Genomic DNA, 26,186 nt, shown 5'->3' with positions numbered 1-26,186 from the left:
CCTGTCAACTGGAAAGTCCCTGGCTCCTGGGTGCCTTCCCCGAGTGCTGGGCCAGCGCCACACCCGGCCCGCCGGCCGACCAGCGGACCACTGCTTCCTCTTCCCACTGGCGGCCCTGGCCAGCGCTCTGGCCCCTTCCTCTGGCCATGGCCGGGAGAGGGCCCCCCGCTTGGGCCTGCATTCCCACAGGCCGGGCTGGACAGCGCAGCCGGTGGTGGGCTGGGAGCTGGCACAGCGCAGTGGCTGCTGCCAGTCCCCTGGGGTAGCCCCTCCCTGCCTGGCTTCCCTGGCCTTGCCACCTCCCTGCTGAGTCACCCCCTGTCTGGGAAGCTCCCAGGGCCGGGATGAATGAGGCCTCTCCCCTGAATCCCGAATGCTGGACTCCCTGGCGGGAACAGCTGCCCTGACTCACCTCGGGCTGGGCTCTCAGCCGCTCTGCCCTGCAAGCGTCCTGGGCTTTCGAGAGGGGTGCCCTGGTGGTGCAGCCCAGACCACCCACGGTGCACAGCTGGTCACCATGGCAACCCTGCGAGGCTCTCGGCCTGGCCTTGGCTGCTGGCTTCGGGCATACGGCGGGCCAGTGGGCAGGCTCCTGTGCCACCAAGGAGAGGGGTGACGAGAGCCCCGGCTGGGCCCACGGAGGGATGAGCAGCTGTAGCTCGGGTCACTCTGGTCACTGGCCAGCTCTGGCGACACGCAGGCAGCAGGTCCACTTGGCTTGAGTGGCCATCCCCACTTTTTGGTCTCTCCCCTAGCTCAGTTGCACATGAGGGTCCCAGCTTGGAGAGGGTCCAGCCCTTCCCTGCTGAGCTGGGTCCCAGCGGTATCCCCAGGCCACGGGGGTGGGATGTGTACCTGAGGGCCATGCATGGCCGCCCCCACGGCCTGGGAGTCAGGTGCTCTGTCTACGAGGAGGAGGCCCACGCGGCCCTGAGTGTTTGGCGAGTCGATGGTCATGGTTGGTGGTGGCTGAGTGATGCACTGGTGACCATGGCTAGCAGAGATGGCACGCCGGCCGCTGGCAGCGGCCTGCCTGGTCAGCGGTGTGGTCAGTGATGCGATGGTGGTTGCTGGTGGTGCCTTTCACGCTGCTGCCCTTGGTTGAGCAGCACGGAGGTGCGAGGGGCTCATGCCAGGGGTGTGAGGGGTTCAGGCTGGGGGGCCGTGGCTGCCCACTCACTCTGCCCCCCATGTCCACAGCTGGCAGCCGTCTGATGGGAAGCTCGTCGGCGTCCTCGTTCATGGGCGGCTTCCTCACCGGCAGCTTGGGCGCCACGGCCTCCACGCACGCCAGCGGCCCCACCTCGTCCCCCCCGGAGCAAGCCTACCGTGGCCCCCACCCCACGCCCTCCCAGATCTGGTTCTCCCACCCCCACGAAGGTGAGTTGCTGGTTGACCACGGGCCCATCCGGGAGTCCCTGCGGGCTGTCTGCCTTCGGGGGATGGGGTGGGAGTTGGTGGGAAATGGGACAGGCTGGGCAAGGCCAGATGTGCACTCCAGATGGGCAGGCAGAAAAGTCCCAGGGAGGCCGGGAACTGTGGCGCACAGCTGGGCCACACCCTCACCCCCAGACCCGGCAGGCGGGGGTTCCAGATGGGCCTCGGTGTGTAGTGGGTATTGGGGTTGCACAGCCCTGGGCCGCTGGACTGTGCCTGCCAGACCCTGAGGAGGAAGCTGCTGCTGGGCTGTGTGGCCTGAGGAGGAGGGAAAGGCCCTGGGGTGTGGCTCCCTGCCGTGGGGGTCAGCACCTGGTGGCCCCTACCAGCTGGCACAAGGAGAGGTGATTGCAGTTGGCAGTGGGCACGCAGGGCATCCTGTTCCTGGCACCTGGTGCTGCCCTAAGCCCCTGAGTGCTGCTGGTGGACGCCTTAGAGAGATGACCACCTGGGTTCCAGCACTGCTGGCAGTCACAGGTGCTCGCATTGTGTCCTCAAGGCCAACAGGTGATGGGCGGGGCAGGGGCTGTTGTTCAAACACCCTGGGCTGGAACCTCCGAACCGGGGTGGGGGGAGTGCCCCCTTGTGCAAAGTGGGGTCCCAGCCTAGACCCGTCTGCACCCCTCAGAGCTCTGCTGGTGTGTTCCCTCCATCCCCAGCCAGCCCCTAGGTGTTCCATGGGGGCAGCAGCGGGGGGGTGGGGGGGTCACCCGGCTGCAGGGCACGGGGACCCTGAGGCCCTTAGGCTTGTCTTGGGCATAGCCTTTCCCTGCTTCCTGCTAACGAGGAGGGGGCTGTGGGTGGGTAGCACCAATTGCCCTGGAGCCCTGCCCCGCCCCCACCCCTAGGGGTACATGGACAGAGTGGTAGTCCCTAGCCCATGTTTCCTGGGTGCCAGTGGCTGCCTTGGCAGGGTCGCTCACCGTTCCCCGGGAGTCTGCGGTTGGCTGTTTCTGTCTTCCCTTCCAGCCCTGGGGTGCCCGCCTGCCGTGGGCAAGCTCCTCACAGCCCTGGGGCGCCTGCCTGCCGTGGGCAAGGGCCTCACAGCCCTGGACTTCTGAGGGGTGGGGTGGGGTGGGGGATGCCAAGGCCTGACCACGGCTCTCCCTGACTCAGCCCCCAGTCTTGCCCACAGGCCCTGGACAGTCCATGTGGAGTCCAGACCTGGAGCTTGGCTGGGAGGCAGCAGCGGCAATAGCTAGGGGAAGGCCCTGCCTGGCCGAGCCCCACCTGACGGTGTCACAACCTTGGCAACCAGGCACGCTCACCCTCAGTCCACTTTGTAGTTGTCTTGGTTTACCTCCCCCACTGCCAGTGGGGCTGCTGGGCCTGGGATCCCCTCCGCGGGGCTCCCCCAGCCCCGCCCTCTGCTGTCTGCAGCCACGTGGTGCAGCCGGGCGGTGCGGCCAGTGGTGGGGGGCGGGCGGCGCAAGTGGCAGGCTGGCAGGCTGCCCTGGCACTGTGCCTGGCTGCTAGTTTGACTGGATGCCAGCTGGCTCCCGCGTGCCAGCGCCCGCTTCTGGGCTGTGTGTGTGTGCAGGGGGAAGGGTGGGGTGGGGTGGGGGCACGCGACATGGCCTGAGAGGAAGCTGCAGGCATGGTGGGCTGCCTGGGCGGCCCCCTCCCAGGCCTGGCCCCTCTTGGCCCAGCTTCCTTCCACCACTGCCGCTCCACCTCCACCCACGCACAGCCCGCAGGAAGGCAGGTGTCCAAGGAGGCCAGCTTGCCTTCCTCCCAAATTTGGGGCAAGAGCAGGGGCCCTGGTTGGCGGGGGTAGGCCCAGTGACCCCGGCCCAGGCAGGGCCTCCCGGCCAGTCGAAGAACCCCCTCGCCATGTGCAGGGTAGCCTCCAGGAAGCTGCCCGCAGCAGCTGAGGGTTCAGGGAGGGGTGCCAAGCTGCCAGGAACATCTGTCCTGGGGCGGGGCCTGTCTGGCTGCCCAGCTCACACACGATGTGGAGTGGGCGGGGTGACCCACTGTCCGGCCAGCTTGGGTGGGGTCAGGACTGGGTGTGGGCCCCTCCACCTCCCGCCCCAAGGTCTGGGCCTGGCTGAGACCACCCACAGGGATGCTGAAAGGGAATTCTGTTCCTGGGGGGCTGGGGAGGGCAGGCGTTGCTGGGCCCACAGCTGGGGCTCTTCCTCCTCCTCCTCGTGGTCTCCTTTGCCACCTGGGGGAGCCGTGGGTGACTGTGGGTGCACATGCCAGTGCTGGCTGTCACACCGCCTGCCCTTGTTACAGCCACACCCGCCTCAGGGCCTGGCCATCTTCCAGCGGGACAGGGGCTGCTGGCAAGAGTCCTGAGTGACCCCTTGGTCCCTTCTGTCTGCCCCTTGGAGCCAGCGGGAGCAGGATAGGCCCTCCCCCTTCAGCACTCACCGTGGTGGCAGCGGCTCAGGGTGGGGTTCCATCCTAACCGCCGAGGGGTCAACGCCCCTAGAGATGCAGGTGGCAGGGCCTGAGCCCTGGCCAGTGGGGACCCCGGGGGCTGTAGACAGGACGCCAATGGCCCGGGCCTTGGTGGCCAGGCACCCAGGGCTAAGAGCCTCACTCCTCCCCACCCACAGGCTACACCACTTGGATTCAGGGTGAATCGTGTCAGGTGCCTCTGGCCCTGGTGAAGCTGCCCTTCCCTCCGTGTTCCCGTGGCCTCTGTCCTCTCCGACAGCTGCTGGCCTCACTCCTGGGAGGACGGAGCTGACCAGAGGCGGGGCACGGCTGCCTGTCCTGTGTACCTGACCCGTGCTACTGGGGGTGTGGGCCCCTGGCATCAAGCCCCACACCGTGCAGGGTGTTAGGGTCACAGTTTGGTCACTCCTGGCAGTGCCAGGTTCTGGGTTTTGTTGCTTTCCATGTCTGGAGCCTTGCAGTGGGCAGTAAGCCCCTCCCTCCTGGCCTCGACCAAGCCCTTTCCGGGCTGTGGGGGACTGTCCAGGGCCTGCCTGCTTCCTGGGCGGTTTACTGCTTTGCTTCCAGAGGTAGCTGGGGGAGCCTGCCTGGCCCTGTGGCTGGGGTGGCTTGGGATGAGCTGTGGACAAGCGCACTGCAAGCCTGTGGGGTGACCTAAGGCCTTGGGGACCCCCTGGCCGGAGCACAGGTGGCCAGTCCTCAGAGCAGCACTTTGTAAGATCTATTTATTGGTAAGAACTGGAGGGAGAGACAGAGTCTTCCATGTGCTGGTTTGTTCCCCTGATGGCTGCCGTGGCCAGGGCCAGGAGCCCCACTCAAGTCTCACACGTGGGTGCAGGACTCCATGCAGTTGAGTCAGCCTGCACTGCTCTCCCAGACTGTTAGCTGGGATTCCAACGAGTTCATAGGGCTGCTGAAGGCTGGGTGCTAGGAGCAGGGAAGGGTGGTGGATACTGCCACTTGCACGCTGGGCTCCGGCACAGGGCGTCCTGGGGAGTCCTCCTCAGGGTCTCTTGAATGCCTGTCCCAGCATGAGGCTGCCCACTCTGTGGCCTGTTGGCTCCTCTTGAGTCCACTCTGCTCCCACCCTCACCCTGGACCATCCTGCGCATGGCCAGCAGACGCTGGGCACGCCATGCTGATCACACGCCACACCCCCAGAGCTTGGGCAGTTTCCAGGGGCCTGTGGTCCCACCCTTTTCCCCAGTCCAGGTCTGGAGTCCACTGGCTACAGGAGCCCAAGGCCCAGGCTTGAGCCTCCAGCCTTCCACCCATTCCTCCCTTCACTTGCCTGGGGTGTTGGGCAGGCAAGAACTGGTGCCCAGCTTCCCTCGAGGCCCTGGGCTGACAAAGAGCAGTCTGTGACCCTAGCAACTGCAGTGGTGTCCCCCGCCTTGGGGCAGCTCCCCAGGAGCTGGGGCACATCCCCCAGGGGAGACCTCTTCCTGAGGCCTGGGATCTGAGCTGGGTCTGGCCTGGATCTCTCGCTCTCATCCTTGTTCTCCATGTGGCCCAGGGCCAGCTTCTCGAGGAGCACCTAGAGTCTCTGGGACATTCTGGACCAGGGGTCCAGCTTGGCCCTGCTCCGGCCCGTCATTCACTGGTGCCCCATCCCGACTTGGCCACCAGTGGGCTGTTTTCTGTGGAGGCCTTGGCTGCACCTTGAGCAGGGCACCAGGGGTCCTGCGTGAAGAAGTGGGTTGTACCATTTGTCCTGTGATAAGACACGCCCTGCAGGTGGCCTGTGAAGCTGGGCCGTGTCCAGGAACTTCCGGGGCAGGCCAGCAACTTCTGAGTCCTAGAGTTGATGCCCCAAGTGTCCCTCAGGGCTCCCTTTGAGCCTCTGTCCTTGGCGCGAGGCCCTGACCCTTGAGGCACTCCAGCTGGGCCCGTGGCCCCATGCACACTGCCCTGCCAGCCCAGCCTGGGTTCCGTACTGCACTGGCCCCATCTCGGGAGCCCCCGCCCCTGTTGGACGGACAGCATCGGAGTCCAGCCAGGCCCCTCGTTCCGGGGCCCCGTGAGGGGAGCAGTGGGGCTGGCTGGGGGCCTGTGGGAGGGACCGTGATGATGTGGTGGAGAGGGCCACTCCCTTGGCCTGGGGGAAGGCCCAGTCAGGTACAGGCTTTCTGGTGAGCTCAGCACAGCCAGGGACCTGCCAGATGGTGCAGGAAGGCCTGGAGCTGGGCAGGGTGTCCATTCCATGGACCCTCCCAGACACTCGGGACCCCTTTGTGGTCCTGTCTGGATGTACCTTGCCCATGAGCCACGTGATGTGTTGGCAGGCTCGGTCTCCTACAGTGCCAAGTGCCCGGCGGGCTGGGGAGGCCCGGGCGGCGGGGAGGCCCGGGCGGCGGGGAGGCCCGGGCGGTGGGGATGCTGGTCTCTGCAGCTGGCTCCCTGCTTCTCTAGCCCCAGGGTACCCCAGGTTCTCGGGGAGTCTGGCGTCTTCCTTCCTGCCCGTGAGCCACTTGGATCACCATGGAAACAGCAACGTTCTCTATGGGCAGCACCGTTTCTATGGAACCCAAAAAGGCAAGTGCCACGTGGGCACCATGGGGGCGGGGTCTGCACAGGTAGACGTGCCCCTGGAGACCCTGCCAGGCAGAACAGTCAAGTCAGGGGCACCTGTGGGGGCTGCACCTGTGCCCCCGGCATCCTGGGTGTGGGGGGGAAGGCCCAGGAGACACTGCACCTGCTGGACCTGGGCTGTGTGAACTCACGGTGCCCGTGGCTGCCACTGGGGAGGGCCGCGGGCTGGATGTCCCTAGAGAAGGGGTGCTGACTGGCAGGTGGAGTCAGGAACTGTGGCTCCAGGACCTTAAATCCTGCCTCTGATCGAGCTGCTTTCTTCTCTGCTTTTTAGGGAGCACTCCTGGGTCCCCCCAGAATCAGTGGTCAGGGGGTACAGGTTGGGGGCAAGAGGGGACAGAGGGTCTCAGGTGGCCCCTTGGCTGGGCCGTGGGGTGGGAAGCACCTCAGGAGGGATGGGCTTCCTGCAGAGAGGTGGGGGGTGCCCAGGGGTTCCCCGGCATGTCTAGTGTAGGTGGTTACATTTGCCACCCTGTGAAGGCATCCGGTGTGTGTGGTAAGGGAGGCATGGTAGCCCTCCCTTGTCCCCCCTTCCCCAGTTCTCTCACAAAGCGGGGTCCCTGGGAGTCATGGCAGGGTCCTCCACTATGTGCAAGCCCTTGTGTGGTCATGGTGACCCCGTGAGCTCCAATCAGGGGAGGAACTTTGAGTCTGCGGCCAGGGCTCCGTCTGTCCTCTGCTCTTCTGCCTACTGGGTGTGCAGCCAGCCTATGTCCTTGCCCTGCCCCTGGGGGGTCCCTTGAGGACCGTGGCTGTGTGCTGGCCCTGCCCCTGGGGGGGGTCCCTAGAGGACCTTGGCTGTGTGCTGGCCCAGCCCCTGGGGCAGGGGTCCCTTGAGGACTGTGGCTGTGTGCTGGCCCAGGGGTTGGGGGCCAGGGCACCCTGGTTGTGGGGGGGGACAGGTGGCTGGCTGGTCCAGGCCCCAGAAACCCGACTCTCCAAAGCTGGGCCTGGGGCTCCCTCGAGGCAGTGCTGGCCAGCCTCTCGCCTTTCACAATATTGTGGTGCAGCCTTGTCCAAGAACATTATTTGGTTTTGGAAATTGAACTAATTAGGTTTCTCCTGGGCTACCCCTTCCCCTTGTTCCTAATTAGCAGGAAATTGACGAGGAATTTACATGACTGAGGACAGTTTTACAAGTTCCAAATGTTTCTTCTATGCCCACCCCACCCCAGCCCTGGCTGCCCACCCAGCTGGGGCGGGAGAGGCGGGGAGCCCCTTGCCTGGGGGCCAGGGTGTCCCTGCCCGGGCTGGCTGGGGCCTGGGACAGAGTGAGCCGCAGATGGAAGAAGAGTTTGGCCCCGACACTCAGCGCCTGCCCCCACACCCCACAGGGGCAGCCCGGGAGCTGGGTAGAGGGCTGGCTGCTGCGTGCCAGGCACCACTCCCCTCCCTGTTTGGCACTGTCCCCGGGGCTGTCAGGCTGTTGTCTGAGGCTTCCCCAGTGCGCCACGCTCTCTGGGGGCGGGGGGGGGCATATCAGGAAGTGCAGGAGCACCCCTAAGGTCTGCCATGACCCTGAAACTCCACCCACCTGTTGGGACCCTCATGGGCACTGGACACTGGGCCAGGGCAGAAGGCAGGATATCAGGCACCCCACTTTCTCTGCACCATGTGCCTTAATGGTGTTTTTGGTTTGTTCTTGGAGTGGATGCAACAGCTCCCTGCGTGATGGCCCTCAGGTTAGGGGAGACGAGTGGGCACCCCCTCCCAGACTGCTGTTCACCTCTGCTCTTTGGCACACAGATAACTTCTACCTGCGCAACCTGCCCCCCCAGCCCACGCTCCTGCCTGCCAACCACAGCTTTCCTGGCATGGCCCGGGCTGCGCCCACCGCCCATCACGTTGGCTCCTGCAGCCGGGACCGGGGCGAGACCGGCTCTCTGCCGAAGGCCCCCAAGGAGTTCGACCGCTTCCTCGTCGGCAAAGACAAGGCCAGCCAGGCAGCGGAGAGCAAGGACGAGGACGGCGGCAAGGAGCGGCACAAGCTGGTGTTGCCCGTGCCAGCCGACGGGCACTGCAAGGAGGGCAGCACGATGCCCCGTGGGGCCTGTGAGGGCCGCCCCAAGCACCTCGCCTCCTGCCTGCTGAAAGCCAAGGTGCTCAACGGCGAGGGAAGCACGGCCGCGCTGCTCAACTGCGCAGCAGGGGCTGTGCTGGGACGGCCAGGCGCAGGCGCTGCGCCTTCAGGACGCTGTGCCAAGGAGGCAGCGCTGGCGGGTCCCACCGAGCCAGGGCCCGCCTTCAGCGAGTGCCTGGAGCGCCGGCAGATGCTACACCATGCTGTGTCCTACACGGTGCCCTCTGGCCTGCCCACCGGGCCAGCACCTCCCCTCAGCACGGCTGCTGCGGGTTCTTTCCCCTGCCTCCAGTTGCACGCTGGCCCAGACGGGCTCTGCCCTCTGCAGGACAAGGCCTCCCGGGACCTGAAGGCCAGTGGGCCCACCTTCGTGCCTTCCGTAGGACATCTGACTGACAAGAGCCGCCCCTTCCAAGCTGCTGAGGCCTGTGCCATGGCCGGCGAGGGCAAGGACCGGCGCCTGGAGGGCACGATGGCCCCTGACCACACCACAACATACGGGGTCTCCTACGCCCACCTGAAGGCCGAGGGCAAGGGGGAAAGGCGGCCTGGGGGATTCGAGACCACCCTCAACCCGCGGCTAAAGGGTCTGGAGTACCTTGGCGCAGGGGTCCCCGAGGCGGCCTTTCCTGGGCTCCCTAAGGGTGGGCAGGACAAGAGCGGCTACTTCGAGTGGCCCGCCCCCTCGCAGGACTGCGCCAGGTCCAGTCACCAGGACCCGCTGGGCGGGAAGGCTGCCCAGGCCTGCTGCACTTTAGACAAGGTAGCCAAGGAGGCCCCTGCCGGGGTCCAGAAGGTAGCCCGGATCCGGCACCAGCAGCACTTGGGAGCCCCCGAGGTAGAGCCGACGGCTGCTGGCTGTGAGGCCAAGCGCAGGTCCCTGGAGCTGGCTTCGCTGGGCTACGGCGGCCCCCACCTGCCCCCATGGGGCGTGCAGGCCGCTCAGGGCCCTGCTGTGGCGGTCGGCGAGGAGCGCAAGGGTGGAGCCTACCTGGACCCCTTCGGCAGTGGCCTGCAACAGGCTGCCCTCCTGCCCCAGGAGTTGCCCGCCCCCGCAGACGAGGTCTCAGCCATGAAGAACCTGCTCCAGTATAGCAGCCAGGCCCTAGCCGTGGGCCAGAAGGCTCCCTTCGTAGGCCTGGGGGCCCTCAAGGCCAGCTGTGTCCAGCAGGAGGCCAAGTTCCCAGCCTCCAAAGGCTCTGGCCCGGCCGACAGGCCCGACTGTGCCCGCAGCCGGGAGCACGACACCACGCATGGCGACGGGGAGGTGCGGCAGCCCCCGGTGGGCATTGCTGTGGCCCTGGCCCGGCAGAAGGACACAGCTGGCCGATCCGAGTCAGCCTACAGCACCAACGCTGGGAGGCAAGGCCGGGCTGCTCCTGGCTTCAAAGGTATGGTCCCTGCCCTTGCCGACCCCACAGGTGCCTGGGACTGGGAGGGAGACCCTCCCTTGGGGCAGCAGCTGCCCAGGTGGGGTCACTGCTGGTCCTCTCGCCCCCTGCAGCCGGTGGTGGACCCCGTACAACACACACGCTAGACCTGGAAGCCGAGGAGGAGAGAGCACGGCTGAGTGATGACCGCCTGGGGCTGGCCAGCCGTGAACTACTGCAGTAAGGGCTGAGGAAAAGGGTGGACGGGGCCCTGGCGGTGCAGTCTCTAAGCGGGCAGGGTTGAGACCCCTGATTCTTGCAGGGACAGCAAAGACCTCGTGGAATTCGCCCGGATCCACCCCTCCAGCAGCTGCCCCGGGGACCTGGCCCCACACCTCCTGATGCAAAGCGGCCAGCTGAGTGGGGACCCAGCCCCCCACCCCCACCCTGCACACCCACCCTGGCTGCCCCGTACCCGCAGTCCCTCCCTGTGGATGGGAGGACACTCCTACGGTCAGTGTTGAGTCCCTGGGAGCAGGTGCCCCAAAGTGCCCTGGGCCCTGCCCCCTGCCAACTTGCCACTGTGCTGTGTGCTCCTCAGGCCTGGGGCACCCTGCCCTGCATCAGAACCTGCCACCTGGCTTTCCTGCCTCCGTGCCCGGCTCGATGCCCTCTGTGTTCCCCCTTTCCCAGGACACCGCCGCACAGCTGGTCCTCCTACCCTCCGAGCCCACGCCCCACACCGCGCCTCACACACTTGGTGAGGGCCTGCAAGTGGGGTGGGGAGGGAGGGGCAGACAGCCGCTTGGAGCCAGGAGGGCTGACGGCTCGTCTGCTCCCGCAATCCCACAGCCGACGTCATGGACCAGGCCTCGTTGTGGCCCCCCATGTACGGGGGCCGTGGCCCCACATCGCACATGCAGCCGCCAGGCCAGCTGCCCGTCTACTCGAGGTCCCAGCTGCTGCGGCAGCAGAGGGCGGCACAGGCACTGGAGCTGCCGCGGGCCTCGCAATTCCAGGTACTGCCCCTGTGGGCATGCCCAGCCGAGATCCCTGCCTGCCTCCTGCCACAGGGCACAGGGCACAGGGTGGGCGGAGCCGGCTAACTCTGCTCTGGCCTGACAGCGCAAGCCAGAAGATCAGCAGCACCCGGAGCCTGAGGGGCCGCCCCCAGAGAAGGCCCTCACGTCCACCCACAAGCCAGTTGCCTTAACCCCCGCGGCCAAGGGCGCCTCCTCGCCCGCCACCTCCGCAGGCCCGGTCAAGTTGTCGCCCTGCTGCCACTCGCCCACCATGAAGCCCCCTGCTGGCTGCCCCACCCCACCCCCACGACCTGCTGCCCCGTGCACTTTATCTGTCTGCCCGGCCGGCAGCCCTGGGCCCAGCTCCCAGGTGCCTGGTGCCAAGGATAGGAGTAGCAGCAGTCAGCAGCCTGGGATGGACCTCACCACTTTGGAGCCAGGTAACCGTGGCATGGAGTTGGGTGAGGAAGGACTTTCCTCCCCCCGTCCCTGTGGCAAGGATCCTGGGGCAGGCTTCCTGTCCCACCTGCATTCCCAGGGGCCCCTGCTTGGTGGGACAGGGGGTGGTAAGGTCCTGATCCTGCCCGTGGCAAAGGCTGGCTGACAGCTGGACTCAGTGTGGCCAGGCCCAGAGGGACAGCCCACGGGGGGGAGGGGTCTTCTCCAGCCCCCGCCCACCGGTTGGCCCCACAGTCCACTTGTGTTACACATCAGGCTGCCTGCCCGCGGGTGGGGTGAATACAAACCCAGCCCCAGGCCAGCAGGACTGAATCATCAGGCTGTTTTGTTGGGGGCTGGCTGTGACAGTGCAGCCTGAGGTCCCTGCTCAGCCACTGACCCTGGGACCCCCTTGTCCTGGGCTGGATTAGGTGGGGGCCCCTTCCTTTTGACTCACTGCCCAGCTGCCCCCTGACCGCCTCTTCCTTTACAGACCTGCCTCCTGGATGTGTGCACCCTCCAACCAGCACAGGCTTTGCCACCCTGCCCACAGACACGCTCGCTTCTGACCTCGCAGACCCCAAAACTATGCAAACTCGGGCCCCACCCGAGCCACCACCACTGGCTTCCTGCTGTCCCAGGAGCCTGGAGGAACCTGGACTGTGCTCGGGGGCCAAGGAGACCACCCAGGACCTCACCACCCCCTGTCCCGCCGAGCGGGGCACCCCGGGGAAGGCAGCAGACCCCAGCCCACTCAAGGGGCTGCCAGAACTGCAGGGCGGAGCCCTCCTCAAAGGAGGAGGCCCAGAGGCTGCTGGCCAGGTCCTTTCTACTCAGGGAGAGGCACGGGAGGATCAGCCTGTGGAGCAGGTGTGGGAGGAAGGCCCACGGGGACCTGCGCCTGATGCCCACGCCCCGGAATCACAGGCGGTCAGCCCGAGCCCCCTGGAAGATGAGGGGGCACCCCCAGCCCCTGAGGAGACTGAGCTGGAGGAAGGAAGCATGGAGGACTCGGAGGAGGACTGGAGGACACCTCCTGATAGCAGCCACTCACCCAGGGCACTTCCCGGCCTGGACGCCCTGGTGGCTGCCACCATCAACCTGGGGGACCTGCCCAGCGTGGACCTGTCAGTCACTCAGCCCCGTGGCTCAGGGATGCCCGGCATTGCCCTGCTCAGCGAGCTGGCAGAGCTGGAGACCCAGCGGCAGCAGAGTGAGCAGGCTGTGCAAGGTGAGCTGTAGGGGCTGTAGGCGCCAGCTGGTGGTCCCTGAAATGTGTCCGCCATGCCTGGAGCCTCGGCTTGGGCAGTGGGGTCCAGGACAACAGTCCGATAGGTGGTCGCGGTCCCCACCCCCCATGCGATGTCTGGAAGATCTTAGAAGGCCGGGGCAGGAAGACGGAGCCCTGCCTGCCAAAGCTTGGCCAGGCCCCAGGGGAGGAGGCCAGACTGTGGTCCAGCCCTGCTCTTCGCATGGCTCCAGCTCCACTGCAAGCTGCTCGCCACCCGGGGAAGCAGCCATCCTGTCTGGGGCCGCTGTGGGCAGCATTCCAGCGGGGTGCCGTGTCCCCCCCACCGTCCTCCGGGCTGCATGTGCACATCTGCCACTCTCACTGCAGAGCGGGCTTACCAAGGCTCCTGCTGGGACCTGCGGGGCGAGATGGCCAGCAGAGCTGCTCCCTGAGAGGCCCTGCCACAGTGGGCACCCAGCCAGACCACAGGGACACCTGGTCTAGGCACCGACCACTGGAAGGCCACGGCCACTCTGAGGCGTGTGACATGGGTGTGTGTGGCACCTGGACATGTGTAGACCACGGGTCTAGGGTGGAGGACCCACCCTGCTGTCTCCAGCATGAGACCAGCTCCAAGCCTGCCCTCCCCCAGCGCTGTCAGGCACGCGCAGCTTCTCCCAGTAGTACAGTGGGTCAGAGGCAAGCAGAAGGGGAGCAGGGTTCGCAGAAGGCGCCCGTGGGGCAGAGTCCTGGGCTGGGGACAGCTGGACCTTGGCTTAAGCCTGAGTCCACAGGACTCTGAACACCTGGTGGCACCCCCCCCCCATAATATTGCTCGGCATGAGGGCCAGCCATCTGCTAAGCAGGCCCTGGATCTGGGCTTGCTGTGGCCTATAGAACCAGGAGCCCCAGGAGCACCCTACACCCTCCCAGAGGGACAGCGTTGGGCCCGGTCAAGACAGGAACTCCATGCTCGCAGCACGTGGCCCCTGGAATGCTGCCCCTTCCTGTCCGTTTCTTCTGTCCCCTGGACCCCAGACTGGGCCTGGGGGAGCCCTGCAGCCAGCTCCTGTGGACTTTTGGCTTGGTCTCACCATCCTCCAGGCTCTGGTCAGCCCCCGTTGCTGCCCCAGACACTGTGGCCTCCATTCTGCTCACCACCCCTAGGCCCCCTGCTGGCTGGAACCCATGTCTGGTGGAACGGACCCCTCCACATGGGTGGTCCCTATGGGCACTGTGTCCAGCCCAGGCCAGCAGGGTCTTGGGACAGGACACACTCAGTCTCATGGCCAGGGCTTCAGTGTCCCTCTTCCAGGGTGGTGGTCTGTGGCACTGCCCATGTCCCCAGCCACAGGTGGTGGCTATAGGGCTGTGAGGAGCCCTGTCATCCTGTACTTGTTGGGTGACCCCTTCTCCCTGGCTGAAGCTGAGCAGGCTGCTGGACACCAGCCCTTGCTGGTTCCTGTGGTCCTGGGCAGCTGCTGGGGTGGAACCCGGTGCCAGGAGCCCCTTGTGGGAGTCACTGCCACCCATGCTGCCCCTTCTGTCCCCTCAGCCGCAGAAGACGTGCTGACCTTCAACCTCCGACACCTGGCCACACTGGCCACAGCCTGGTCTCTGGTGGAGGCCGCTGACCTGGACAGCCTGGCCGCCTCAGCCCCGCCTCCAGCCACTGACCCCAGGAGCAGCCCCAGGCTGACCGCTCGCATGCAGATCCTGCGACGCAAGGACACCTGGACCCCCAAGCCCAAGCCTGTGAGTGGGGGACCGAGGGCTCGGGGGCGGCATAGGTGAGGGAGGCCTCTGGCTCCATCCTCAGCACCTGTGCCCCCCGCCCTCAGGTGTGTCCCCTGAAGGTCGCTATTGAGCAGCTAGACACCCAGGAGGTGGAGCTGCGCGTGCGGCTGGCCGAGCTGCAGCGGCGCTACAAGGAGAAGCAGCGGGAGCTGGCGCGGCTGCAGCGCAGGCACGACCATGAGTACGCAGGCGGGTAGCCTGGTGGAGCCCCAGGTGGGGGGGCTGGGAAGAGGAGACCCTGGGCTACAGTTGAGGCGGTAGGAGCTCCATGTGGGGGCAGCCACCTGCCTGGCTCCCTTCCCAGCCCCCAGAAGGGCCCTGTGATGGACGGGCGCCTAGTTGCCCGTGTTCCAGCCGCAGGAGCTCTGACATCCTTCCTGTCCCCAGGAGGGATGAGAGCTCCCGGAGCCCTGCACGACGGGGGCCTGGCCGGCCCAGGAAGCGCAGACACTCCAGCTCACTGCCCGCTCTGCGTCCTGGGGGCCAGCTGGCCAGGGGTGACAGCAAGAAAGTCAAGTGAGTCTAGGCACTGGTGGGAGGTGGCACGTGTCATCAGCAGGGAGTGGTGTACCGTCCTTAGTCCCCTCCTAGGCCGTCTCCTGGCAGTGGCAGGGCCCCAGAGGAGGGGGGTGGAGCTGCTGGTCACGCCCGGCCGCTGTGAGCATCGTTCCCGCCCGGCGCACTCCTGGGCTGGGCATAATTGTCCTTCTCGGCTACAAATTGCCTCTCCCGGCAGGCCCATTTGCGTAAATCCTCCGAGCGCCTCCAAACACGATTGGCGCACGCCCGGCGCCCTGCATCCATCCTGATGATTTGGTAATAATAGTTAAATCGGCACTAAACGGTTCCTTCAATTAACACAGAGGCAAAAATTAATCTCAGGGCTTTATGCCACAAGACGTTAGCGAATGCGGGGAAGGTGACGGGGAGGGGCATGCACGGTGTGGCGGGGCCTTCCCGACTACCCGTCTGTCCTGCCCGAAGGGGACCCTGTGAGTGCTGCCCAGGAGTGGAAAGGCCAGGGAGACCAGCAGAGTCAGCCCACGTTCTGTTGAGCATACCCCTGCCAGGAAGCCCAGCCCACGTCTGCATCTCAGCCCCTTGGCACTCGGACTGGAGGCCAGGGCCTGCTCGCCAGTGGCAGCTTTAAAACCTGGGAACAGAACCAGAACCTAGAGCAGGCCCCTGGCCTTGCCCTTCCCATTTCTGGGCAGGCTGGGTGCCCGTGGACCTGCTGCCGTGGGAAATGGGGGGCAGGTGTGTGTGCTGGCAGGACCCGTGGTGGCTTCCTGCCTGGCCGCTGAGGTCTGGGTGCCTCTCTGGACAGGAAGATAAAAAGGGACGTGGCCCAAAGGCCAAGGTCAGGCCAGGGTAATTCTCTCTCTGACACAAAATGTTGCCGGTAGGGGGCGGGGTCTGAGAAGCCACAGGAAGTGATGTTGTTGGCTTGGGGTGCTGGGGGAGCCGAGTAGGGGTCAGCAGGATCTGGGAGTGCCTGAGGGGCTACAGGCAGGCCTGATGCTCACCCAGCTCCCAGCCTGGAGGACGGGGCAGGGCCCTGGGGTGGGGGCTCTCACGGACAGGAGGTCTGCCCTGTGTCCCAGGGCGGTGCGGGCCAGCCTGAGCCTGCTGTGTGCCGAACTGCGAGGTGCAGGAGAGCCCCCCAAGAAACGGAGCAGACTGGAGAAGAGCATGTACACCGGCTTGCAGGCTGCGGTGAGTCCCGGGTGCACACAGAGTGAGCCCTGCCAGCACCGGCCAGCAGGCAGGCTCCATGGCGCTCCTCCCCAATGTCCGGGGGGCTCATCCTTGTGGGGCCAGCACCTGTAGCCCTCCTGAAGCTGACCCACACCACATCCACGGTGGTGGTACACCACATCAGTCCCCTAGGTGGACACCCTGCCAGCCCCTTCAGAGGTGCCACTTCCTCGGGTGACATGGGCAGTGCGACTCAGACCCGAGGGGCTCTGTCGCAAAGCCACTGCCTTGCTTGCAGGACAAGGTGCGGTGCAGGAAGCACAGCGGCCAGGGGGAGCTGGCCTCGGCGGTGGCCCACCAGGTGTCCCAGCTGAGGCCGAAGGTCAGAAGCCAGGGACTGCCTGCCGGGCTGGGTCCCTTCCCACGAAAGGAGGCCACCCCAGGGAGGCGCATCCGCACAAAGCTCTCCCGAGCTAAGAAGGCCACGGCGCCCGGAGCCTCCCGGCACCCACAGCCCGGCGGAGACGTGCCCAAGTTTCCAGCCCAGCCAGAGGCAGGCAAGTGCAAGGGGAGCTGCAGCTGGGGGAGGGGCAGGTAGACCCCCGCGGTCATCAGGTCGTCACCGGTTAACGTGAAAGCCCCCTCCCTGGCCCAGCCCTTCCACAAGAAGCCCCAGGGAAGTTGGAAGCAGAGCCTGGGGGCCCAGCCCCTCCCCAGAGGGCCACTGTGGGCATTCTCTGGGTACCCTGACCCCCACAGGCAGCGGCTACGACAGCGAGGATGACCGAGCCACTGTGCCTGAGCCTGGGATGCTGCTGCACGCAGGGGCCAGCGTGGCGGTCCTGGGGCCGTCCCCCTCCTCTGTGGTCAAGATGGAAGCCAACCAGAAGGCCAAGAAAAAGAAGGAGAGACAGGGCCTGCTAGGTACTCACCCACTGCACCTCACACAGCTGCTTGGTAGTGGCCACCACAGTGGGACCCCGTGACTGCACCCATCTCCCCAGAGGCCACCTGTGGGACCCCGTGACGGCACCCCTCCCTCCAGAGGCCACAGGGGAACCCCGTGACTGCACCCCTACCCCCAGAGGCCACAGGGGAACCCCGTGACTGCACCCCTCCCCGCAGAGGCCACCTGTGGGACCCCGTAATGGCACCCCTCCCCCCAGAGGCCACCAGTGGGACCCCGTGACTGCACCCCTCCCCCCAGAGGCCACAGGGGAACCCCGTGATGGCCTCTCCTCCCTGCCAGGGCCCTGCCACCTATCCAGCCCTGAGGGTGAGGTCAAGATCAAGAGAAGGACCAGCAAAGTCAAGGTGGGTGCCAAGCTGGAGCGGGCGGCAGGCCGGAGGCTCTCAGGTGCCTCCGGCAAGAAGAGAGCTAAGAACAAGGCCAGAGCCAGCCTGCGGGCGGAGCCAGGGGCCACCCCTGGCAGGGATGTGCTGTTTGGACCCGCACGGGCCTTCCCCTGCCGCGCCGAGGGCAACAAGCTGGCCAGCGAGCGCCTCAAGAGGGCAACACGCAAGAGTGCAGTGCTGCCAGCCGCCCTGCGGGTGAGGCCCCCCTCAGCCCCACCCCTCAGACACGGGCGGGCCCAGACGGGTGGGGACCGAGAGACTCAGCCCCCTCCCTACCTCCCTCAGCGGAAGAAAGGAGCACTGTCCATCACCCTGTCAGCCCGCAACGCCAAGGCCGTCCTGGGGAAGGGCAGGAAACCAGGCAAGGTGAAGACCACCGGCAAGCAGGTAGCCCTGCTCCCTCCAAGGGCACCTGGCCAGGCCCACATTCCTTTCCCCCTGCCTGAGCCCCGCATCCCCCACCAGGGCCAGGGCTGCGCGGTGAACCGGCTGCTGGAGAGCTTTGCTAGCCAGGGTGAGTTGGAGATGGATGACAACAGCAGCTTTGAGGATGAGGACGAAGAGGAAGAGGAAGAAGGAGCAGGGTCGGCCAGGGGGGCTCTGAGTGTGGAGCAGAGTGCAACCCTGGGTGAGTGGCAGGAAGGCTGTGGGGCGGGGCCTGCGGGGGCGGGGCCTGCGGGGCGGGGCCTGTGGGGGCGGGGCCTTGTGGGCCTGGGCGGGGCCTGTGGTGGGGCTGGGGCTCTTGGGGGTGGGGAAGATGCACTGACTCCTGGTGGTTTACCCCAGCGCGCTCCTGCACCATCCACAAGGAGGATCTGCAGGATGGGCTCCCGGTGCTCATCCCCAAGGAGGACAGCCTGCTGTACGCGGGCAGCGTGAGGACGCTGCACCCACCAGACATGTGAGGCCGCACGCGTGCCCCGCGCCCCTCCCCTGCCCTCACACGCGTCCCCCACTCTCACGTTGCCCGCTCCTCCAGCTACAGCATCGTCATTGAGGGCGAGAGAGGCAACCGCCAGCGCATTTACTCGCTGGAGCAGCTGCTGCAGGAGGCGGTAAGGGCGGTTCCTGGCCGGCCGGCTAGAGAGGGCTGAAATCAAGGCCTGCCCGCCCATGGCAGCCACACGTGCCTTCCCTCTAGGTGCTCGACGTCCGACCACAGTCCAGCCGCTACCTCCCGCCTGGCACCCGGGTCTGTGCCTACTGGAGCCAGAAGTCTCGGTGCCTGTACCCTGGCAACGTGATCCGAGGTGAGCCTCAGTCCTCCCTCCTGAGCTGGGCACAGAACCAGCTTCCCTGGGGGCCCGCTGTGTCAGGGCATCCAGCACACGGGAGCCAGCTGCCCTGGTCCAGGCTCCCACCCCGAGGCTGGGGCCGCCTGTGTGTGTACCTGTGCCGGTGTGCTAGGGCGGCCTGGCCTGCGGTGGCCCTGACGTTCAGTCATGACACCCCGGGCCACGCGAGCCTCAGGGCCCATCTGGCCATCTCTGTGCAGGAGCCTCGAGCGACGAGGAGGAGGACCCGGACTCGGTGGTGGTGGAGTTCGATGACGGTGACACGGGCCACATTGCCGTTTCCAACATCAGGCTGCTGCCCCCCGACTTCAAGATCCAGTGTGAGCCCCCATAGCCCTCCACCGGCCATCCGGCAGTCCGTCCATCCCCACGGACGCGGCCCCGAGCCTCTCGCCCCCTCTACCCACAGGCACGGAACCCTCTCCAGCCCTGCTGGTGTCCACCAACTGCCGCAGGACCAAGAAGGCATCCAGCGAGGCCCCCTTGCCCAGTGAAGCCCCCACCCCCAGCCTGTCGCCCAAAGTGCAGGACAGCTCCGAGTCCAAGACCCCTGGGAAGAAATCTGTTGGCAAGGACAAGACTGGTACCTGCCGGGACCGGCAAGGGGGTCGCATGGGTGGTGCTGTGAGTGAGCCCAGCTGACCCTACCCTACCTCCTTTCTCCCCACAGGCAAAGCCCCACCAGGGGCCTCGGACCACTTCCTGGGACGCCGCTGCAGCCCCCTGCTGAGCTGGTCGGCCGTGACACAGAGCAAGCGGAAGGTGGCTGCTGGCAAAGGCCCCGGGCTGCTGCAGAACCTCTTTCAGCTCAACGGCAGCGCCAGGAGGCTGCGGGCCCGTGAGGCCCTGTTCCCGGTGCACAGCGTGTCCGCGCCGGTCTTCGGCAACGGCTTCCGCGCCGACTCCTTCAGCAGCCTGGCCAACTCCTATGCACCCTTCCTGGGCAGTGGGGCAGGCCCCGGGCTGCCCGGGGGAGCCCACAGGCTGCTGCGGGCCAAAAAGGCAGAGCGGGCGGAGGCTGAGCGGGCTGGCGGGCGGCGGCGGGCGAGCGGCGAGTTCCTGGTCAAGCTGGACCACGAGGGTGTCACCTCCCCTAAGAACAAGAACTGCAAGGCACTGCTGGTGGGTGACAAAGACTTTGGCCCCAAGCTGGCACGGCCTCTGCCCAGCCCCAGCTATGCACACCCGGCCCTGGCGGGCAAGGACAAGAAGGGCCGGGCACCTGTCCACTCGCTGCCTGTGGGGCTGGCACTGCGCAAGTACACGGGCCAGGCTGAGTTCTCCCTGCCCTGTGACAGCGATTGCCACAGCTCCTACTCGGACGACGATGACGACAGTCCGGGACTGGCGGCCGGCGTGCCACCCCGCTTCCTTACCCGCCTGCCCACCTCCTCCTCCTCGTCCGCCTCGTCCACCTCCTCCTCCTCGGGTTCCGTGTCCACGTCCAGCCTCTGCTCCTCCGATAACGAGGACTCATCCTACAGCTCGGACGACGAGGACCCGGCCCTGCTGCTGCAGACCCGCCTGGCCCAGCCGGTGCCCGCCCTGCTGGCGCCACCCGAGGCCCTGCACTCCAAGGGAGGCGGCCCCCACACCCACGCGCCCCGCTGCTTCCTATCCAGGGCAGCGGTGGCCAGCATGGGCGCTGGCACAGGACCCAGCAGTGGCAGGAACAAGCTCAAACGCAAGGAGACCCTGGGCTTCTCCAAAGCCAAGGAGCTCTCTCGGAGGCAGCGGCTGCCGTCCACCGAGAGCCGGCCAAAGATGGCAGCCTTCCTGCCCGCCCGGCAGCTGTGGGAGTGGTCAGGAAACCCCACGCAGGTAGGGGCCCCTCCCCCGTCTCACACGTACACAGTGCAGTGAAGACAAGCACTGAAGGCCTCCGGGTGCCCCTGTGCCCGCAGCCGGGGGCGGGCAGGGCGCCAAGGCTTCCGGCTCAGCATCTGACGAGCTGTGCTGTGTGGGTGGAGCGTGTCCCACATGCCCGTCTTGGCCCCCCAGCAGCCCCTGCCCACCTACCCACCCCCTGCCCACCTGCCGCGCCCTCAGCACCCCTTGGCCCTGGCTGTGTGCCCTGCAGAGGCGTGGCGTGAAAGGGAAGGCCAGGAAGCTGTTCTACAAGGCCATCGTCCGAGGCAGCGAGACCCTCCGTGTCGGGGACTGCGCCGTGTTCCTGTCGGCTGGGAGGCCCAACCTGCCCTACGTCGGCCGCATCGAGAGCATGTGGGAGTCGTGGGGCAGCAACATGGTGGTGCGCGTCAGGTGGTTTTACCACCCCGAGGAGACCTCGCTGGGGAAGCGGCAGAGTGACGGCAAGGTGAGGGCCCGCCAGGTGCCCTGTCCCTGCGCTCGGGGTCGCCAGCCCGGGGCGGCCTCGCAGAGCAGCTGTGTCCCCGCCCACCCTGCAGAACGCGCTGTACCAGTCCCACCATGAGGACGAGAACGACGTGCAGACCATCTCCCACAAGTGCCAGGTGGTGAGCCGCGAGCAGTACCAGCAGCTGAGCGACGGCCGGCGCGGCCAGGACCGGCACGACCTCTACTACCTGGCCGGCACTTACGACCCCACCACAGGACGCCTGGTGACCGCCGAGGGCGTGCCAGTGCTCTGCTGAGCGCCCCCGAGGAGCCCGGCCCCCGGGGGCTGTCCCTGGAGGAGAGCACCCCAGCCGCCCCCCTCTTTTCCCACCTTGGCAGTTCACGAGAGACTCGAATCCAAGCCATATTTCCCTATACCTCCGCTGTCTCCCACCAGGGACCGCAGAAATCAGGTGTCTTGTCTATTTATTTCTCTGTGTAAACACGGTGTTTGGGGGTGGGGGTGTTTATGGACAAGTGGACCAGGATGTCCCTCACCCTCGTGATGAGGATGTGTGTGTGTGTGTGTGCGTGTGCGTGTGCGTGTGTAGGGAGTTTGTTCTGGGGTTTTCTTTGGAAATGCACTGTTCTCAGCCTCGACCAGTCGGCACGGAGGCATCTGTGCCCGCGGAGCTGAGGGGGGCGGCACCCGCCCAGCCCCCCGCCCCAGGGTTAGCAGTGTGGGCAGGATGTGGCTGGGGAAGGTACTGGGGTGGAGGGGCAATGAGGACAGCCCCAAGGAGAGAAGCTTCTAGAAGCAGCAGTGGCAGGGTGCCCCCCCAAGCACCCCAACCTCAATGCGACAGCAGCCACTCAGATCTTACCTCTGTTTCACATGACAAAAAAAATGAACAAATACTTTAGAAGTATTGACAAGAAAACGTGATGCTCTGACTATTTCCTGAAGATTCCAAGTGTTTCTAAGTTCCGTTCCATGGCCAGTTTCTCGGTGGGACGGGAGCCGGCTCCTGCCCCCTCTGTCCCTCTCTGCTGTCCTTCCCCATGTGTGGAGCAGACTCGCGAAGCCCCTTCCTCTAAGGAGCGGCCAGCCGTGGTGGGAGCGGCCGACAAAAGGGACACCCCTCTCCCCTGCCCACCTGCAGGGCTCCGGGAACCAAGAACTGCCCTCTCCACCTCATCCCTGCAGCTCGGCCCCCCGGCCCAACCCCAAGTCTCCCCTGGAAGCTGCAGGGACGCCTGCCTGGGGCAGAACCAGCTGGGCGTGGACAGCCTGGAGCGTGCAGGTGGAGGTGGACACCCCAGCCCGCCTGGAGCCCACCCTGCCCTCCCCCCAGAGCCATCCTCGTGGCCCCAGGGAGTGGCGGGGTGCGTGGGGGGCCCTTCCTCCCTCTGCTCGAGTGCAATATTCATTCCTGGGGAGACACCCCGTGAGGGAGGCCACCCCGACCCCCGCCTGCGTCTCCGTCCTGTTTCCTCCTTGCTGTGGGCCCCAACCGTGGCTGGACAAGCGAACGCACGACTTGTAAATGTGTAAACTAAGAGAACGGTTGGATTTTTTTTTTCATTGTAAACACTAAAACAAGACACAAAGGTTTTATGAACAGCAGACTATGTAAAGGCATTTTAGTATTAAATTTTTTATTGATAACTTGCCTCAGAATAAATCCACGTGCGATCGGCCAGATATTTCCCCAGCGCCCAGCAGCCGGAGCTGGGGTACACACCACAGGCCCCGGCAGGCTGGCTCCGACCCCAGGAGTCCTGAGGAGGCTGTGCCTGGCAGCTCCTCTCCTGCGCATTCCCGTGTACCTATGCGCCTTCCCCCCAGGACTGACCGCCCAAGGGTCAGAGCCCCGTGGGGCTTGCCGCTCCGTCAGCTCCCTCACTGACGGAGGGCCCCTTGCCCCTCATTTGACTCTGCCCTTGGAGTCCCCCAGCCACTACCGTTCTGTGTGCTGCGTCCCTGAGTCTGAAGGGTGGGGCCTGTGGGCAGCTGGGCAGGAGCCCTGCAGGCTTTGGGCTCCAGGGACCTCCTGGGGAGGGGGAGGGGAGGGCAGCCCAGGACTCCCTGGGCTTGGGAGGCCTGATACACTTGCAAGGGCAGGGGCGGCCTCGCAGTTGGCGCTCCTGGGCCTGGGGCACTGCACGGGGCTTGCAGGGAGTGACCCAGCCTGGCCGGTCCTGGGCAGGCCAAGCAGGCTTCCTGGAGGAGCTGGACAAGGGGACGGCCTGACGACAGCAGAGGAACGAGCCTGGGAATTAGGGCTGCAGGTGTGGCAGGTGGGCACAGGGCGCAGCTGGCTGGAAGCCACGGCAGGCTTGGCTGAGGTCCTTGGGGTTCCGGTCCCCCTTGAAGCTCTGCAAGGCCCAGAGGGAGCCCCGAGACCAGCCCTGAAGGGCTGCAGACGTGAAATGAGCTAGGGGAGGGGGTTGCTGACCAGGCTGAGGGGACCATTCGCGTGATTGCTAAGCTCCAGGGGACAAGCAGTGTTCACTGTGCTGGGAGCAGGCGAGGCTGCTGGGGCTGCCCAGGCTGGCACAGGGAGGGTCCTGCTCCAAGGAACCTAGCAGCCGCCAGGAGCAGCCACCCACAAGGGTGTACCACTCTGGGACCATGACTCCAGTGGGCCTCCCACCAAGCCCAGCCAGGGACCAGACTCCTCTGCCCCCACGCACCCTGTGCTGCTGCCATGGCTTCTCCAGGGTCCCCGAGACGAGGCCAGCTCCGCCTCAGCTGCAGGACCGGCCTGAACTGCAATAAGCCCACCTGCCTTCCAGGTGGATGGCTGGGCTTCTGGTGGCATTGGGAAGGAGCGGATTCCAGCTGCCGAGCAGCCATGCTCCACAGCTACTTTCCTAGGGGCAAACTGGGGGTGCACAGTACAGACCCACACCTGGTACACCATGCTGCTGCCAGGAGGGGTGTCTGGCAGAGTCTCCCAGAAGTGCAGGGCTTGTGTCTACACGGGCCTGGGACCCACAGCGGAGCCTGTAGAGGCATGGGGGCTGCTGAAGTAGCCCTGGGAGGGTGGACCACAAGCCAGCCAGAAGCAGAGGCAGCACTGTGCCCCCAAATGAGACATGAGGCACCTCTGCCCCTCCCCAACACCCACCTACTTCCCCAGGGGAGTGGACCGGGAAGACTCCCCAGGGACCCAACCCTGGGCAGCATGCGGTTGAAGGGCGGTGCTGTGGACCCTCCTGGGCAGTCACCCCCCGAGCCACAAACCAGGCCATCTCAGGGCTCCAGGCCACTCAGGTCTCACCTGGCCCTGCCTGGCCATTCAATTCCTCACCCACATCGGCATCAAGGGGCCTGTGGGGGCAGAAGGAAGGACAGAACCAGCCTCCGTGCCACCGCAGTGAGCTCACATCTGGGCACTGGGGTCCATCCTGCAGGCCACACACCTGACCCGCTGCATCCTGAGGAGCAGGTGAAGCCAGACCACGGGCGTCATCCCAGGGCTGGGAAGTATCTGTGGTGTGCACGTCACATGGGCACGGGCACTGGCCCCTGGGAAAGTGGCGAGGCACCCCTTCTGCCCACCTTCCATGTCCATCCAACAGGCCCACCGCCCCCAGCAGAGCAGCAGGGGGACGCCTGCAGCGCCACTGCCTCCCCAGTGCTGAGTGGCCTGTGGCACCGTCAGCGCAGGACCTGGCACTGCACACGCTCGCTCAGCTCTCACTACCAGACCCAGCTCAAGTGTGTGGTCCATAGGAAACACACTTGAGGCAGCTGTGGAAGCCCCCGTGACTCCAGCGTGCCCTGCCAGGCACAGCACAACTACCCACGGTCAGCAAGGGCAAGGTCAGGCCACAGGGCTGCAGCTATGCAGGAAAGACAAACTCCCCTTCGGGCCTCCTGTGGGGACACCCCGGCAATCGCAGCTGGCCAGGTTGGCGTGAGGTGGCCTGATGCTGGGGTCGTGTCCTCCTGCCCCACCCCTGCCTTCAAGCCTGGGTCGGTGATGGGGTCTGAGAGAAGACACCGCTCAGGGAAGGACTGACAGGACTCCCCACCCCTGCAGGATGTGTGGACGTTCTGGCAAGTTCTCAGCCAGCCCCCCCCCCCCCCCGCCCCGTTCTGGGCTGAGCTCCGTCTGCTCCTGGTTTCAGACATGGAGGGGGAGGAGTGGGGTAGCAGCGTTCCCACTTGCTGAATGTGGATGGGGACTCTGCCTGGCAGCCCCGGGGGAGCCCCTGCACACCCAGGAGGGTGACCCCACGTGCAGGCACACAGCTATGCAGGGCTGTAAGTGGCAGGGAGCACAGGGCCAGCCTGCCCTCAGGCCCTGACCTGCAGACAACCCAGATGGCTGTTCCCAGCACTCTGTGTCCACAGTGGGCTCCAGGCCCCGGGGAAGCAGCCATTCTTCCTCGGCGGTGGCCACGCAGGGCCCAGGCCATGGGCCTGCACACATCAGCCAGCGGCACTGACCCGTGTCGGCCTGAGCTCGCAGTGCAGTTCTGGCCCAGTCCTCCCTTGCACTGTCCTGCTAGGGCACAACCTGGGCTTCCTGTGTTGTTCCAAGCCCCACTCCTCATCACTCCTCACCCCCAGCTTCTGTCCACTGACATGCCACTCTGCCCAGCTGACCCTGACCCCTAAGCCAAGTGCCGTGCCCCTCCCACTGGCCAGGCCTCCTTCCCCTGGGAGCCAGGCTGGGTGCAGGGACACCCAGAAGCCGAGCTGCTGGTCTGATGCCAGGTGGTCGAATCCCACTGTTCAGTGCCAGAGGGGGCAGGGTGCTACCCGGGATCCTCCGATGACTCAGTGGTGACTGGCCAGGGGGGCTGCCGGGAGAGTGTGAAGCCACTGCAGGCCCCTGGCAGCAGTGAGCACGTCCCAGGGCCAGCCTCACTGGAACCCCACTGCCCTACACGCGGGCAGCTGGCATCCGTGCACCCATCACCACCTCCCTAACCATAGCAATGGACTCTTTCTCGCATTTTTTTTCTTAACAACTGGCTTCTTAAGAGAAAATTTCTTTACTACTTATTTGAAAGAGTTGCAATGACAGAAATCTTGCTCCTGCTGGTTCACTCCCCACACGGTCACAACGGTCAGAGAGCCAGACCAAAGTCAGCAGCTTCAGACAAGTTTCCGACGCGGGTGTGGGGACCCAAGGACTTGGGTCA

General features: G+C 65.8%; 1 protein-coding gene across 3 annotated transcripts in view; it reads left to right on the top strand.

Moving 5' to 3' along the window:
- BAHCC1 (BAH domain and coiled-coil containing 1) overlaps positions 1-21,340 on the top strand; it is a 31,919-nt gene extending 10,579 nt beyond the window's left edge. Inside the window, exons 2-28 of one of the 3 annotated variants that reach the window (XM_040989451.1) lie at positions 1,201-1,380; positions 6,259-6,381; positions 8,185-9,909; positions 10,023-10,128; positions 10,211-10,401; positions 10,490-10,648; positions 10,741-10,907; positions 11,014-11,350; positions 11,842-12,579; positions 13,290-13,298; positions 14,141-14,334; positions 14,421-14,557; positions 14,764-14,892; positions 15,981-16,092; positions 16,373-16,635; positions 16,838-16,998; positions 17,324-17,625; positions 17,716-17,817; positions 17,896-18,058; positions 18,217-18,331; positions 18,410-18,485; positions 18,572-18,680; positions 18,926-19,045; positions 19,135-19,335; positions 19,396-20,546; positions 20,806-21,042; positions 21,134-21,340. In XM_040989451.1, the coding sequence (XP_040845385.1) occupies positions 1,201-1,380; positions 6,259-6,381; positions 8,185-9,909; positions 10,023-10,128; positions 10,211-10,401; positions 10,490-10,648; positions 10,741-10,907; positions 11,014-11,350; positions 11,842-12,579; positions 13,290-13,298; positions 14,141-14,334; positions 14,421-14,557; positions 14,764-14,892; positions 15,981-16,092; positions 16,373-16,635; positions 16,838-16,998; positions 17,324-17,625; positions 17,716-17,817; positions 17,896-18,058; positions 18,217-18,331; positions 18,410-18,485; positions 18,572-18,680; positions 18,926-19,045; positions 19,135-19,335; positions 19,396-20,546; positions 20,806-21,042; positions 21,134-21,340 (7,514 nt within the window). Of the gene's footprint in view, positions 1-1,200; positions 1,381-6,258; positions 6,382-8,184; positions 9,910-10,022; positions 10,129-10,210; positions 10,402-10,489; positions 10,649-10,740; positions 10,908-11,013; positions 11,430-11,812; positions 12,580-13,289; positions 13,299-14,134; positions 14,335-14,420; positions 14,558-14,763; positions 14,893-15,980; positions 16,093-16,372; positions 16,636-16,837; positions 16,999-17,323; positions 17,626-17,715; positions 17,818-17,895; positions 18,059-18,216; positions 18,332-18,409; positions 18,486-18,571; positions 18,681-18,925; positions 19,046-19,134; positions 19,336-19,395; positions 20,547-20,805; positions 21,043-21,133 lie in introns of all 3 variants that reach the window. The other 2 variants (XM_040989450.1, XM_040989452.1) reach the window with 2 other exon arrangements.
- Positions 21,341-26,186: the final 4,846 nt, after the last annotated feature.

This window comes from Ochotona curzoniae, unplaced genomic scaffold (genome assembly GCF_017591425.1).
Source record: "Ochotona curzoniae isolate NIBS_2020 unplaced genomic scaffold, NIBS_Ocur_1.0 contig_523, whole genome shotgun sequence".
NCBI lineage: Eukaryota > Metazoa > Chordata > Mammalia > Lagomorpha > Ochotonidae > Ochotona > Ochotona curzoniae.
The sequence above is the reverse complement of the archived record's forward strand: the minus strand, read 5'-3'. Positions and strand labels throughout refer to the sequence as shown.